General features: G+C 38.4%; 1 protein-coding gene across 4 annotated transcripts in view; it reads left to right on the forward strand.

Moving 5' to 3' along the window:
• The window catches only part of STIL (STIL centriolar assembly protein), a 74,583-nt gene that overhangs the window by 12,543 nt on the left and 45,640 nt on the right, over positions 1-16,400 (forward strand). For all 4 annotated transcript variants that reach the window (XM_032429560.1, XM_032429578.1, XM_032429570.1 and 1 more), the window contains 4 exons: positions 653-736; positions 2,182-2,268; positions 9,458-9,608; positions 11,733-11,842. In XM_032429560.1, the coding sequence (XP_032285451.1) occupies positions 653-736; positions 2,182-2,268; positions 9,458-9,608; positions 11,733-11,842 (432 nt within the window). The remainder of the gene's footprint in view (positions 1-652; positions 737-2,181; positions 2,269-9,457; positions 9,609-11,732; positions 11,843-16,400) is intronic.

The following is a 16,400-nucleotide window of genomic DNA, read 5'->3' on the forward strand; positions in this document are numbered from 1 at the left end:
CGGGGTCTTGAGTTGAAGCCCCACACTAGCTGTAGAGATTACTTAAAAAAATGAGCTTAAAAAAAAAACTTACTGTCAATAATACATGTAATAACAAAGTTTAAATGTGGTATAATGTCCTTTTAGGAAAAGGTGAATTTTGGGGTCTATCATAATGGTTCCAACGTTCTTTGATAGTGGTTGGAAGAATATAGTGCATGGAAGATTGAATATACCTCACATAATTCAGCTTCGTTAGTGAGAAGTCACATCTGTTGCAGTCTTGTCAAGTCACCTGGATGCTTGAACACTTCTAGTAACAGGAAGTTCACTTCTCCCTGGGAAACCTTTTTGAATCTGAAATAGCCTTGATTTTAATATTCCTGATTAAAATAAGTGGACACTTTTAGAGCAAAACTTTTTAAAAAGGTTTGTGATCTTCAATGACCATTTTAATAGAAATTTTAAGATATTAAATCTCTTCAATCTCTTCTTCTTACTGGATTTTTTTTTTTTTTACATTTTGAACTATTTTCTTTGTTTGTATGAGAGAAGACATTCATTTGAATCATCTTCCCTGCCTAAAATATGCTTCTTCAAGCACTCAGATTATCTCTTTTAGGTAAAAAGTACATACTGTTAATTGTTTTTTACATGAATGTCTTCTGTTTAGATATCTTACCATGGATGAAACACGCAAATTGTTACTTTTGCTGGAATCGGATCCCAAGGTTTGTTCTCTACCATTAGTGGGAATGTAAGTATTATATTATATATGAAAACCTTTTCAGCCACATAAGTATTCAAATGTATGTAATAAGCATGTTAATTAGTTGTACTATGAATATATACTTAATACTTAGATCACCTTATAAAGCCACAAAGCCCAGTGATTCTTAAGCTTTCTTCTTTTTTCTTTTTTTTTTAAGATTTTATTTATTTATTTGACAGAGAGAGAGACACAGCGAGAGAGGGAACACAAGCAGGGGGAGTGGGAGAGGGAGAAGCAGGCTTCCCGCTGAGTGGGGAGCCCAATGCATGGCTCGATCCCAGGACCCTGGGACCATGACCTGAGCCGAAGGCAGATGCTTAACGACTGAGCCACCCAGGCGCCCCTTAAGCTTTCTTATTTTCATAGCAGAATCAGTTAAAACCAGATTTTGCCCAATCTTAGGAAGAACTCCAATAAATAAAACATACAAAGTTGAATTCTTCTGGTTAAAGTTGAATCCTTAGAGCCCTGTTTCTTTAACCTTCATCACTACCCCCTGTCCTTAAAGCATCTTGAAGAACACAGGGCTTAGAATAACACTTTAAAATACACTGCTGGGCAGTTTTGCAGAAATTCCCTTTGGTGTTAAGGGCTTTGTCTTTAGAGTTCGTGGTTAATGACATTTAGACAGATTATTCAGTCAGAAATTTATGTTTTTTGAGTATTTATTGAGTGCTTACCCTATGTATAGTACTGTATTTGGTACTGTTAGGATCTAAAGCTCTCCAAGGAATTTATAATCAAGGTGAGGCAATAAATTATATGTATATTCACAAATAGAAAAATAATAAGGAAGTATGTGATTTATTATGAAATGAGCAATATAGACAGTGAGCGTTATTAGTATTCATTAGAGGGATAATAGGGGACATTTCCTTAAAGAAGGCAAACTTAAGCTGGACCTTGAAGAGTTTGGATAATAGAAGGGAGGGGACTGGTGGTATGTGCAGTTAAACAATGCACAAATGTTCTGCAGACCACAAAATCTTACAGTCTGTTTCCTATGGTCCTAGTATTGGCTATCGGTTATACCAAGTGAATTCCTCTTAAGAGCCTTGGGTGTTTTGGGCTACTGTCTCAATAACTATAGTTTTAGGCTACGTTAGCATTCTCCCCTAATTTAGCCCATTCTTCCTAGTCCAGGCTAGTTGATTCTAATTGATTCCTGCTTTCATCTCTATTGTTAACCATTTTGTCTCCCACCATTTTCTCGTCCTCTCAAGTGGAAGAGGACAAAAAATATATCTATATTCCTTTTAATTATTAGCATGGTCTAGTGTTCATAGATTTCTTATTTATGCGCTGTTCAATGTATTGCTGGTGAACACCAAGAATCTCTGGTATATTCCCTTGAGAAGAATGTAATCTGAAGCACATTAAGTATTAATTTGTAAGTGACTATAGCTTTTAATTTGTATTTTTTCTTTTAGTTGGCTATCTGGAATTATACATATCTATAGTCCTCAGGTATGGGCTTGCTGCTTACGATACATGTTCAGTTCTTCTATTCAAGAAAGGCAAGTGATATTTTATATTTTATTTTGATCTTCTCCCTGTTCATGTTTTATTGGTCTTGTTTAAAATTCATGCAATGCCTTAAGCTTTTATAGTTTACAGACCAGAAGAATAAGCACACTAGGAAAAACAAATCTTACATTAACTAGGAATAAAACCAGATAAAAAAGGTGAAGTTGCAGTATACTTGGAAATGTGAAGGAATTCACTTGTCTAACCATAGTACTATAACACAGAAGATACACTTTTTAGGTGTGGTGGAAAAAACCTGGAGATCATCTACTGTAGCATCCTATTTTATAAATAAAGGGATTAATTTTCAGTGAAGTGATTGAAAATGAGTTTGAATTTGTTGCCTTATGTGTGTTTTATTAAGTTACACAGTGCTAATACCTGTACTGTAAGGAATATTTGAGATGAGATATTTAATTTTCTTTCTGGAACTGAAGCACAAGCATTGGAACTAGCAAAGAAACTTTATAACCTCAACTCATTTAATTTTGTTATTTTGTATGTTATTTTGTACCACCATTTGCCTCTTAGCTTTTGCATCTATTAAAATTTCCAGGTCTGTTTGTGTCAACCTTGGGTAGCTATAATACACTTTTTTTTTTTTTAAGATTTTATTTATTTATTTGACACAGAAAGAGCGCATGCACACCAGCTGGGGGAGAGGCAGACAGAGGGAGAGGGAGAAGCAGACTCCCTGCTGAGCAGGGAGCCTGATGCGGGGCTCAATCCTAGGACTGTGGGATCATGACCTAAGCCAAAGGCAGACGCCCAACTGACTGAGCCACCCAGGTGCCCCTGTTATACACTTTTTAAAAAAACTTTGTTGAAAGGGCAGTACAAGTCCATGGCAATAAATCAAACATATGTAAAGATACACAATAAAAGAATAAGTTTATCTTTTATCCCATATCCCCAGACCCTATCCCCAGAGACAATCACTATTTTTTTTTTTTTAAGATTTTATTTATTCATTTGAGACACAGAGATACAGAGAGAGAAAGAGAGAGAGAAAGCATGAGCAGGGAGAGAGGCAGAGGGAGAGGAAGAAGCAGGCTCCTCGCTGAGCCAGGAGCCCGATGTGGGGCTCGATCCCAGGACTCTGGGATCATGACCTGAGCTGAAGGCAGACACTTAACCATCTGAGCCACCCAGGTGCCCCGAGACAATCACTATTAAATGTTAAATAGTATCTTGTGCTTCTTTCCTAAAATACCACTGCATAGACATCCTCTACATCCTGTGTATCATCCTCTCCTATCACAAATAGGAGCATACTGTTCTTTTCTGCATGTTGCTTTTTTTCTCTGTATCATTTTACCTTAGAGGTCATTACATCTTGGCACATACAAATTTAGTCACATATTTGACAGTTGAATAGAAGGACACCTGGGTGGCTCAGTTGGTTAAGCATCTGCCTTGGGCTCAGGTCATGATCCCAGGGTCCTGGGGATCGAGTCCTGCATAGAGCTCCCTTCTCAGCGGAGAGCCTGCTTCTCCCTCTACCTGCCACTCCCCCAGCTTGTGCTTTCTTTCTCTGTCTCTCTGACAAATAAATAAATAAAATCTTAAAAAAAAAAAAAGAAAAAGAAAAGAATATGTATTATATTTTAAAAACTAGTCCTTTTGCCTTTACAGACAGTTTTGTGTATGCATCTTTGTATACACACACATATGTACATATACTAGTATATTTGTAGAATAAATTCCTAAAAGTGGCTTTTCTAGGTCAAAGAGTATGTAATTAAACACTTTTTTCTTTTGTAATTTTAAATTTTGGTAGATATTGCCCTTCAAAGACTGCCAGTTTATAATCATTCCAACATTGTTTGAGAATGCCTATTTCCTCCATCCCCTCACTAACACTGTGGAACAAAATATTTATTGAGCACCTACTGTGTACCAAGCACTGTGCATGATATTGAGGATAAGTAGTAAACAAAGACCCTGCAGAGATAGGCAGTAAACAGAATAAGTAAAATAAGTAGTATTTTATAAGGTAATGAGTGCTGTGGAGAAAAATAAGCAGGGGAGGTAGATATTGTATGTCTGGATGGTAGTGATAGGTAAAGAGATGAAATTTTATATTTTTTTAAGATTTTTATTTATTTTTATTTTTTAAGACTTTATTTATTTATTTGACAGAGAGAGACACAGAGAGAGAGGGAACACAAGCAGGAGGAGTGGGAGAGGGAGAAACAGGCTTCCCACCAAGCAGGGAGCCCGATGCAGGCCCACCGAGTAGGGAGCCTGATGCGGGGCTCGATCCCAGGATGCTGGGATCATGACCTGAGCCAAAGGCAGATGCTTAACGACTGAGCCACCCAGGCGCCCCTTTTTAAAGATTTTTTAAAAATTTTAAAGTAATCTCTACACCCAATGTGGGGCTAAAACTCACAACCCCGAGATCAAGAGTTGCATGCTCTACTGAAAAGAGTTGAAATTTTATTTTTATTTATTTATTTATTTATTTTTATTTTTATTTTTTTTAAAGATTTTATTTATTTATTCATAAGAGACAGAGACAGAGAGAGAGGCAGAGGGAGAAGCAGGCTTCCTGCTGAGCAGGGAGCCCGATGCGGGACTCGATCCCAGGACCCTGGGATCATGACCTGAGCCGAAGGCAGACGCTGAACGATCTGAGCCACCCAGGCGCCCAAGAGTTGAAATTTTAAATAGGGTGGTCAGGGAGGCAAAGTCTTGAGGTGGGAAAGTAAGCCATGTGGCCGCCTGGGGCAGCGTGCCAGACAGAGGATACATTAAGTGCAAAAACTGTGGTTGAAAGATCACTTTGCATCTTCAAGAGACAGAAAAGAGGCCAGTATGCCTGAGAGGAAGGAGGAAAGGGGAAAGTAGCAAACTTCAGAGAGGTAACTTTTGATCTTTACAAATCTGATGGATGAAAAATGGTCTTTTGTGATGTTTTATAACCTCTTCTGGGATCTTCGCATTCATGTCTCTGGCCATTCTATTGGATTATGCATCTTTTTCACATTGCTTTTGTAAGAGCCCTGTTTCTCTTTCTCACTCACTCCCTCTATATATATAATATGTAAAACACAGAAATGTACATTTATAAAAATGTGTGTGTGTGTGTGTGTATGGCAAAGGTTATATAAATATAAAAATGTGTGTGTATGTGTATATGGCAAAGATTTTTTTCCCCCAGATTGCCATTTCATTTAACTTTGGTTAATGATATTTTTCCCAGGCTTAACTTTTAAGTCTAATTTGTCAATCTTCTTTTTTTTTTTTTTTTTTTAAGATTTTATTTATTTATTTGACAGAGAGAAACACAGCAAGAGAGGGAACACAAGCAGGGGGAGTGGGAGAGGGAGAAGCAGGCTCCCCGCTGAGCAGAGAGCCTGATGTGGGGCTCGATCCCAGGACCCTGGGATCATGACCTGAGCCGAAGGCAGACGCTTAACGACTGAGCCACCCAGGCGCCCCTCAATCTTCTTTTTCAATCTTAGAAAGGAATTGCCCACTCTAGGAGTATTTATTGAAATAAAAAATCTCTTGTGTTTCCTTCAGGTGCTTTTTGCAGTTCTACTTTTTACATTTTGTTTCAACTTTTCAATCTAATTAGTTTTATTTGCAATAAAACAAATACTCATTTTAGTATATTAGTACAACTAAGTTTTATTATCAGTGACTGGTCTTTTAACTACTTATTGACAGTAAATGCTAGGTAAAATTAGTTTTGAAGCTCTCTCTGTTAGTCTGTGTTTAGTCTGAAGCATTAGGCAATTTCTTTCATACCTGAACTCTTTAATTACAGCCCTATGAACCAGAGAGAATTAGCACTGCTTAGCATAGCTTAGGTTGATACTTCACAACATTCTGAACAGTGGTCTTGTCTGACCCAAGAGAGAGGAATTGAGCAGAATAGACATTCTGCCTCCACAGGACTCACTGCTTTGTTTTATTAATGTTGTAAGGTAGCCCCAAATTATTTTTCGTTCAGTGTTTTACAAAGGAGAGACAACTACTAAAAATATTTTTATTTATTTAAAGATTTTACTTGTTTATTAGAGAGAGAGTATGTGCATGTGCATGTGTTGCGGGAGGAGCAGAGGGAGAGGGAGAAAAGAGAGCCTCAAGAAGGCTCTGTGCTGGGCCCTGAGCCCAAAACAGGGCTCCATCTCACAACCCCAAGATCACGACCTGAACCAAAATCAAGAGTTGGATGCTCAACCGACTGAGCCCCCCAGGTGCTCCTTTATTTAAAAAAAAATTTGTTTTTCTTAAAGTATTTTTATTTTTTATTTATTTTTTATTTTTTTTGTCCATTTTTAAAAATTTTTTTTTATTGTTATGTTAATCCCCATACATTACATCATTAGTTTTAGATATAGTGTTCCATGATTCATTGTTTGTGCATAACACTCAGTGCTCCATGCAGAACGTGCCCTCCTCATTACCCATCACCAGGCTAACCCATCCTCCCAACCCCCTCCCCTCTAGAACCCTCAGTTTGTTTTTCAGAGTCCATTGTCTCTCATGGTTCTTCTCTTAAAGTATTTTTAAATACAGGTTCCCTGTCAACCCCCCCCCACCCCATCTGAAAGAGCAGAGCGCTCCTATGAAACCTTTCAGAAGCTGAAATGACATAAAGCACAGAAGCAACTACCATTAATTTATATGGAAAATTTTTTGAGTGTTCCCAAACTGAGAAAATGACCTCTCTTAGGCTTTTCTGATACCTTAGAACATGTCTTGCTAATGGATGCACAAAATAAATTGAGATAAAACACAATACTCACAGACACAGTTCAAAGCTATGGCTGCTTGATGCTGAGATGCTGAGTGTAGTTCCCGAGGAAGGAGCCTGGCAGGGCTACTCTCGCTTTTGGTGCATGCTACCTCGATAATGGCTCATGCAACACAAATGCTGAACATTATTTTCAATTTTGCCTTTTTTTGTAAAAGCAAAAATCTTCTTTGGATTTCTTTCAGTTAGTGAAAACAGGTTCTAACATAGATCTTCTGTAAAAGTGAAGTGGCCTAATGTGAACTTTTGAAAAGGGGATATCTGTTGTTGGTTTTAGTATGTGTTTTAAGGATTCTTGATGACTTTATAAATATTTGTGGAGCCACTCACTGAATAATAAAATGAATGTTTTTATCCATGCTTATGATACTGAAATATTGTAAATAATTAAATTACCCACTTTTAGAAGTCTGGGTGAATAATGGCACAACTGTAAATTGTAATACTGGGTAGTCACTAAAAAAGAATAAAGAGGTCTGAGGTATAATATAGAATAGTGACATGGGAAGAAATCCAAGACAGTCAAATAAAAAATAGCAATTACTAATACAGTTGACCTTTGAACAATGCAGATGGTGAGGTGCTCAGTCAGAAATATAGGGGCGCCTGGCTGGCTCAGTCGGGAGAGCATGTGACTCTTGATCTCTGGGTCATAAGTTCAAGCCCCACGTTGGGCGTAGCATTTACTTAAAAAAACCATGAGAGGGATGCCTGGGTGGCTCAGTCGTTAAGTGTCTGCCTTCAGCTCAGATCATGATCCCAGTGTCCTGGGATCGAGCCCCGCATCGGGCTCCCTGCTCCGCGGGAAGCCTGCTTCTCCCTCTCCCACTCCCCCTGCTTGTGTTCCCTCTCTCGCTGTGTCTCTCTCTGTCAAATAAATTAAAAAAAAACAAAACAAAACATGAGAGACTATGGACTCTGAGAAACAAACTGAGGGTTTTTGAGGGGAGGGGGTGGGGGGATGGGTTAGCCTGGTGATGGGTATTAAGGAGGGCATGTATTGCATGGAGCACTGGGTGTTATACGCAAACATTGAATCATGGAACACTACACCAAAAACTAGTGATATACTGTATGGTGACTAACGTAACATAATAAAATAAAATTAAAACAAAAACAAAAAAAACCTACTGCATATAACTTGATTCCCCAAAAACTTACACTAATAGTGTACTGTTGACCAGAAACCTTATAGATAACCTGGTTAGTTAACACGTATTTTGTATGTTATATGTATTATATACTTTAAATATTCTCACAGTATTACGAGTATTCTTCAATAAAGCAAGCTGGAGGAAAAAACGTTATTAAAATCATAAAGAAGAGGGGCGCCTGAGTGGCTCAGTCGTTAAGCGTCTGACTTTGGCTCAGGTCATGGTCCCAGGGTCCTGGGATGGAGCCCCGTATCAGGCTCCCTGCTTGGCGGGAGGTCTGCTTCTCCCTCTCCCCCTGATTATGTTCCCCCTCTAGCTGTCTCTCTCTCTGTTAAATTAAATAAAACCTTAAAAAAAAAAACTAAAAAAAATTAAATAAAATCATAAAGAAGAATAAATATACTTATAGTACTGTGCTGTATTTATTGACAAAAATTCATGTGTAAGTGGACCTGCACACTTCAAACCCATGTTGTTCAAGGGTCAACTGTACTATGTATGGTATGGCCTCATTTTTGTTAGATTGTATAAAATGTTTTTGTATGCCGAGGAGAAAATTATGGAGTTACGTATACTAAACCAGAGAGTGGGGTGGTTTTCATTTTGTTTTCTATATCCCTGGTTTTTTTCTGTTTTTTTTTTTAAGATTTTATTTATTTGAGAGAAAGAGAGTGAGAGAGAGCATGAGAGGGGAGAGGCTCAGAGGGAGAAGCAGACTCCCCACTGAGCAGGGAGCCCGATGCGGGACTCGATCCTGGGACTCCAGGATCACGACCTGAGCTGAAGGCAGTCGCTTAACCAACTGAGCCACCCAGGCGCCCTATATATCCCTGTTTTGCTTGAAGTTTTTATAAGGAATATGTATTTCATAATAAAATGTATTTTAAAAATTAAAAATCAGTAACACTAAAAAGTAAGCACATTTGCTCCCTAGTTTTTTCTTTTTTTAAGACTTTATTTTTTTTTGAGAGAGAGAGACAGAGTGCATTGGGTGGGGGAGCAGAGGGAGGAGGAGAGGGACAAGCAACCCCCCACCAAGCACGGCGCTTGATGCAGGCAGGCCTGATCCCAGGACCCTGAGATCACGACCTGAGCCAAAGTCAGACGCTCCACCGACTGAGCCACCAGGCACCTGCTCCCCAAATTAGACTGCTTAGGTAGTTTATTAACTAGATTGAGAGATTTATGTAGAGTTGTTAGAATATACTCTTACTATCCTCAGTAAATTTTAATTAAATGGCATTTTTTGTTCAGGGTTTTTTCAGAAGCTGGAAATTTCATTATAGTTCTCTATTCTGTGACACATAAGGATCCTGAATTTTATGAATGCCTCCCCTGTGATGGCAGGTCATCTGACCTTCAGTTCCAGCTGCTAACCAGCAAGGAAACATTACATCTTTTCAAAGTAAGTGATTTGATTACCCAACACATTAATGACTGTTTAGGGTTGCATGTTGGCAGTTTAAACCCAATGGTCTTTACCCCTTAAAGTAGTAACTCAAACTATTAGGTTTTGTTTTTAATTTTATTGAATATTAACTTTATTCATTTGTGGTTAATGTTGTTTTGTAAATTTTAGATCATGTCTCCAGAACAAATAAAACAGGATCAGAGCTTTTCTACAGAATAACTTACCCTAAAGCCTTTGAAGAATATTAAGAATTTATATGTTTATATCATTTTATGATATTGAGAGTTAATTTGTGAACTTAGCATTCTGTTTGCCCTGTTATTATTTATTTTAAGATTTTACTTATTTATTTATTTGACAGAGAGGCACAGCGAGAGAGGGAACACAAGCAGCGGGAGTGGGAGAGGGAGAAGCAGGCTTCCCGCTGAGCAGGGAGCCCGATGCTGGGGCTCGATGCGATGCTGGGGCTCGATGCGGGCCTGCAGGCTCGATCCCAGGACCCTGGGATCATGACCCTAGCCCAAGGCAGAGGCTTAACGACTGAGCCATCCAGGTGCCCCTTATCTTGTGTTTTGATGGGAGATTTCCTTGATCACCAGGAGCTAAACAAACAAACAAACATACCTCCTAGAGGGTCTTTGCAGATGGACTTTGTGCTTAGCCAGACTAGAGCCAGACTAGCGCCCCTGCCCTGTTATTTTTTAAATGTGTAGATATAACAAATGATTTCTCACATTTGAAAGTCAGTGTTTATGTATAATCTTAGGAATCAGAATAGATTATTGCTGTATCTCATAAAACACATAAAAATACATAGGTGATGGTCACAGAAAAAGTAAATATTTGAAACCCTAAGTGTCATTATGTAAAAACATTCAGAGACTACTTTTCAGTAACATGATTGATTGTCCTATGTCTCAGACTAATGATAAAAAATTCTCAAGGTGCCTGGATGGCTCATTTGAAAGAGTATGAGATTCTTGATCTCGGGGTTGTGAGCTCAAGTCCCATGTTGGTTGTAGAGCTTACTTAAAGAAATAAAACTTTAAAAAGAAATTCTGTATTTTAATTATAAATATAATTATCTTAATTGAGGTCTAATAATTTATTTCCATTTTAGAGACATATATCACTTATTCTTTAGATCACATCCTCAGTTCACAGTTATTATTTTCACTGAATCCCTGGTTATTGAGTGAGTTATATAATACAGGTGATTAAGTTTTCACTTTGTTTATGTGGCAGGGAAATGGACAGTTTAAAAAAGGTTACATAAAAATAGAACTAACATATATTTAAGCAATTCCACTTCTGGATATTTATCCAAAGGAAACGAAAACACAGACTTGAAAAGATATTTGTATCCCCATGTTGACTGCAGCACTGTTTACAATAGCCAAGACATGGAAGCAACCCAAGTATCCATTGATGGGTGAATGGATAAAGAAAGTGTGGTGTGTGTATATATATATATATATATATACACAGTGGAATGTTATTCAGTTATAAAAAAGAAGAAATCCTGTCATTTGTGACAGCATGGATGGACCTTGAGGGCCTTATGCTAAGCAAAAGAAGTCAGAGAAGGCCAAATACCATCTGATTTTACTTATGGGTGAAATCTAAAAAAAAAACAATCAAACTGAACTCATAGATACAGAAAATAGATTGATGGATACAGAAAACAGATTGGGGTATTGGGGGTGGACAGGATGGGTGAAGGGAGTCAAAAGGTACAAACTGTCAGTTATAAAATAAATAAGACATGAGGATGTAATGTATAGCATGGTGACTATAATTAATAATATCTTTGAGAGTTGCTAAGACAGTAGATCTTAAAAGTTCTCAACACGAGGAAAAATAATTATAACTGTATGGTGATGGATGTTAACTAGACTTATTGTGGTGAGCATTTTGCAGTATATACAAATATTGAATCATGCTGCATACCTGAAACTAATATAATGTTATATCTCAATTTTAAAAATGATTTTTTTAAAAAGGTTACAGTAATAGAAATGTCTCCCTTCTCCCAGTGTTTCAGAGCCACTTTTCATCTAAATAGAATTCTCTTGTGTTTTTAAGTCAGCTCTCAAAGTACAACCTACTTTATTTCAGAATGTTGAACCTTCTGACAAGAATTCAATCCATTTTGAACTGACTGCTGAAAGCCAAAATGCAGAAACAGAGTTTTTCAACAAGGTTTCCAAGAATCTTTCAATTAAAAGGTAAAAGATATTTTTGTTATCATGTATACTTTTTAAATTATATTCACTAGTTTTTGATGAGTAATAAAGTAACTCCCCAATCTGATGAAACTGATTATATATCTTAGCTACCATAAGATGTCCTTGCTTTAAATGCATTACTTCATACTCAGATGTTGGATGATATATATATATTTTTTAAGAACTTATTTGTCAGAGAGAGAGAGAGTGCACAAGCAGGGAGAGCAGCAGGCAAAGGGAGAAGCAGACTCCCCGCTGAGCAGGGAGCCTGATATGGGACTCTATCCCAGGACCCTGGAATCATGCCCTGAGCTGAAGGCAGACTCTTAACTGACTGAGCCACCCAGGCGTCCCGTTGGATGATAATTTTAATGAAGTGACAACTTTAATACGGTTGTCATTTGAGTTGCTTTATTACATAGGGGGGAAAGTGTCAAGAAATTATCTTGTTTAGGAAGAAGCATCTTGTTTTTGTTTAGTTTGCCTTCAATTTGTTCTTCTCATCCTTGTAGTTTTAAACCTGGGCCTATCAGAGAAACTATTGTAAAATATAACTTCTCTACCTAAAAAAGAAAATGCACTTGGGGAATATTAATTGAATAGTGGCTGTGGCTTTTTGGGTCTGTATTACCTTTTTTGGTAAAAAAGGTATTCCTTTATAGTAGGGTTGTCCAGAGAAACAGAAACAGCAAGATGGAGAGAGAGAGAGGGAGAGAAAGATTTGTTTTATGGAATTGGTTCATGCAATTGTGGAGGCTGAGAAGAGTTGCAGTTAGAGTCCAAAGGTGATTTGCAAGCAGAATTCCCTCTTCTTGGAGGTGGTAATGCTTTGTTCTATTAAGGCCTTCAGCTGATTGGATAAGGCCCATCTACATTGTGGAGGATAATTTGCTTTACTCAGAGTCTACTGATTTTGATGTTAATCTCATCTAAAAATACCTTCACGGAGAGGCGCCTGGGTGGCTCAGTCAGTTAAGCGTCTGACTCTTGATTTTGGCTCAGGTCCTGGTGTCAGGATTGTGAGATTGAGCGCAGCATCAGGCTCCACACTGGGCATGGAGCCTGCTTAAGATTCTGTCTCTCACTCTGCCCCATTCCCCATCCTCTCCCCCCAACCCCCAAAAAATATCTTAACAGAAACATCTAGAATAATGATTGACCAAATATCTGGTTACCATGGCCTAGCCAAGTTGACACATAAAATTAGCCCTTCAGATCCCTATTCCAGCTTTCTCATTTATTCTACTATATGCCAGATAGTATGCTAAAAGCTGGGGATATGATGGTATTAAAAACAGTTGCAGACATGATTTCTTCCCTCATGGAATTTATAGTCCAGTGATGAAGTGTTGAATGTTCTCCATATTACTGGGGAGGTCCACTAATTTAAGTTAGTAATTTGCCAAATATTTAATAACCTCATTTAAAAGTTACTTTGGGGTGCTGGTTTATTCTTTGATGCTGTAGGTCTGAAACTATTGTTTTTATAGTAAACTCTGCACCCAACGTGGGGTTCAAATTCAGGACTCTGAGATCAAGAGTTGTATGCTCTACTGACTGAGCCAGCCAGGTGCCCCTAAAATTATTTTTATTTTAACTTGCTCTAGCAGTTAATTTGTCATTTTCTCAACTTTTTTTTTTTTTAAGATTTTATTTATTTATTTGACAGAGAGAGACACACAGAGAGAGGAAACACAAGCAGGGGGAGTGGGAGAGGGAGAAGCAGGCTTCCCGTCCCGCGGAGCAGGGAGCCCAATGCGGGGCTCGATCCCAGGACGCTGGGATCATGACCTGAGCCGAAGGCAGACGCTTAATGACTGAGCCACCCAGGCACCCCCTCAACTTTTTGTCTATAACCTTAACCTGTCTATGGGCCCCTTTAATACTGTCTGTTTAGTATGTTGCATGAGAAACAGGAGGTATAAGGTTCATTGTAGATTATTGCAATTATTGAGAAAATGGCTTGACTTTTTTATAGCATTCATTCATCTGTCCTTAACACTTGATTCTATAGGTGGAAATTAACTATGATACAATTTTAAAATAAATGTCAACTATACCAACTGTTTATAGTCTAGGGCACAACATAATAGTTGAGAGCTCAGTTTATGGTATAAGACATCTGCATTCAAGTCCTGGTTCTAAACGTCATTATTCCATCTGTAAAATGGGAATTATGACTGAATCTGTATTAGTTTCTTGTTGTTGCTCTGACAAATTACCACAAACTTGTTGACTTAGAAACAATACAAATATATCGTCTTCCAGTTTTGGACATCAGAAGCCTGAAATGGTCTTTGAGGCTAAAATCAAAGTGATGATAGGGCTGCATTCCTTCTGGAAGCTTTAGTGTGGAATCCATTTTATTCCCTTTTCCAGCCTGAGCCACCCAGGCGCCCCTTGCCTACATCTTATAAAGGCCCTTGTGATTACGTTGAGCCTACCTGGATAATCTAGGATAATCTCCACATCTCAAGATCCTTAACTTAATCACATCTGCACACTCCCTTTTACCAAATGCAGTAAACATAGTCACAGGTTCTGAGGATTAGAAAGATACTAGAGGTATACTGTCTCCATCTTTGGAAATTTTAAGTTATCCTTGATATAGGTTAGATCACTGGAAAACTATATTCTTACAGCTTTTCAGGAACACCTTCACTGTTTTTTTAAGTCTTTATTCAAGATTTTATTGAATATTTATGGAAGAAAAAGCCATATTAAGGAGACACTTATAACTTCTTTTTTTTTTTTTTTTTAATTTTATTTATTTTTGATTGAGAGAGAGTGTGTACAAGCAGGGGAAGCAGCAGGCGGAGGGAGAGGGAGAAGCAGGCTCCCTGCTGAACCGAGAGCCTGATGTGGGGCTTGATCCGAGGACCCTGGGATCATGACTCAAGCCGAAGGCAGATGCCCAACCATCTGAGCCACCCAGGCACCCCAATTTCTTTAATATTATTTTTGAAAACTTTGCCAATTTTCAACTCTGATCAAAGATTTAGTAACAGTCACTTTTATTTTAGTAAAATGTTTGTCTCACTTAAAGAACTGATGTTATAATTATACAACATAAAGTTTTTTTCTTTTTGCTTTGGCTACTACAAAAGCTCAGAAATGAATTCTATTGCTCAATGTCAGAAATTTTATGTGTGTTTATATATGTTTGTGTTATCATAAGTAAGCATGTAGCAAATATTAATTCCTGGGCCTCCTGTGTGGCTCAGTTGGTTAAGCGTCTGCCTTTGGCTCAGGTCATGATCCTGGGGTCCTGGGATCAGGTCCCACATTGGGCTCCCTGCTCATTGGGGAGTCTGCTTCTCCCTCACCCTCTGCTTCTCCCCCTGCTTATGCGCTCTTCCTCTCTCTCTGTTTCTCAAATAAATAAATCAAATTTTTTAAAAAAAAAATTCTTTGCCACAAACTTGGGTTCAAAAAATGGAACTTTTTTCCTTTTTAAAAGTAATTGAACTTAATTTCTAATTTGACTGCCCAGTTGTTATAGAAACCAAATTTCAGTCAATTCAAGATCTGTTTATCTTCTTTTCTGTGAAGTTATATGCAGTTTGGAGGAATTAATGCTGTGCTAGTAGTAGCGATGTGGGATGACATGATTATGATCCAGCCAAGCTGCTATCTGCTCAGGTGTTTTCATCTGCATCTGGTCTTTGGCAGTAGATTTGTGTGGGCCTCTGCTCTGACCTCCTTACTCTAGTCAGGTCACTGGTTCTCTGTCATGTCCATGCTGCACTGAGGCACAGGGGGTATCATAATATTTTCCATGTCACTCTTGGGTGCTGGGGCTGAGTGCAGACTCTGATGCTTAAACACACCATGCAGACGTTCTGATTGTTTCCTTGCAGCACCGTGGCTCAGAAGGAACTCTGTGAGTGTTTGCTCCTCAGACCCATCAGGGTTTAGGATAAAGGTCTCTCAGACCTTCCAAATCTACCTGGGGGTTTCTTTTGTGCTCCCTGCCAGGGAGACAGGATGTCGGACCCTTTCTTAGGGATTCCGTCAGTGTCTACACTCTTTTAGCTTCCTTCTGGCTTTTCTTTTCTCTTCCCTGAACTCATCCTATTGAGACTTTATCTAGGATGCAAAAAAACCTGATACATACAGTCTTCCAAATTTTAGTCTTAAACTCTCAGCTTTTGAAACTCCGTACCAGCACTCAAAATTTTTCTCTGTTCTATTGGGGCAGGCCCCTGTGACACAATGACTACAACTGATTCAGTAGGAGGAGGTACCTCAGTTAATGTCTCAGTTTCCCACCACAGATATAAGTGTATCAGAAAATGTAGTAGTTCCTTATCAAGTTCCCTTTTTAACACGGTGAGTGTATAATGCAGTGAGTGTACAGCTTTATCACCAGTTTGTAATTTTTTTATGGCAAGTACTATGCCTTATTTATAACTACGTTCTTCAAAGTGGTTAATCAGAAGATGCTCAGTAACTGTTGATATTTTGTGACTTTAAAAATAACTGGGTCAGGGCGCCTGGGTGGCTCAGTCGTTAAGCGTCTGCCTTCGGCTCAGGTCATGATCCCAGAGTCCTGGGA

Source organism: Phoca vitulina, unplaced genomic scaffold (genome assembly GCF_004348235.1).
Source record: "Phoca vitulina isolate PV1807 unplaced genomic scaffold, GSC_HSeal_1.0 scaffold2, whole genome shotgun sequence".
Lineage (NCBI taxonomy): Eukaryota > Metazoa > Chordata > Mammalia > Carnivora > Phocidae > Phoca > Phoca vitulina.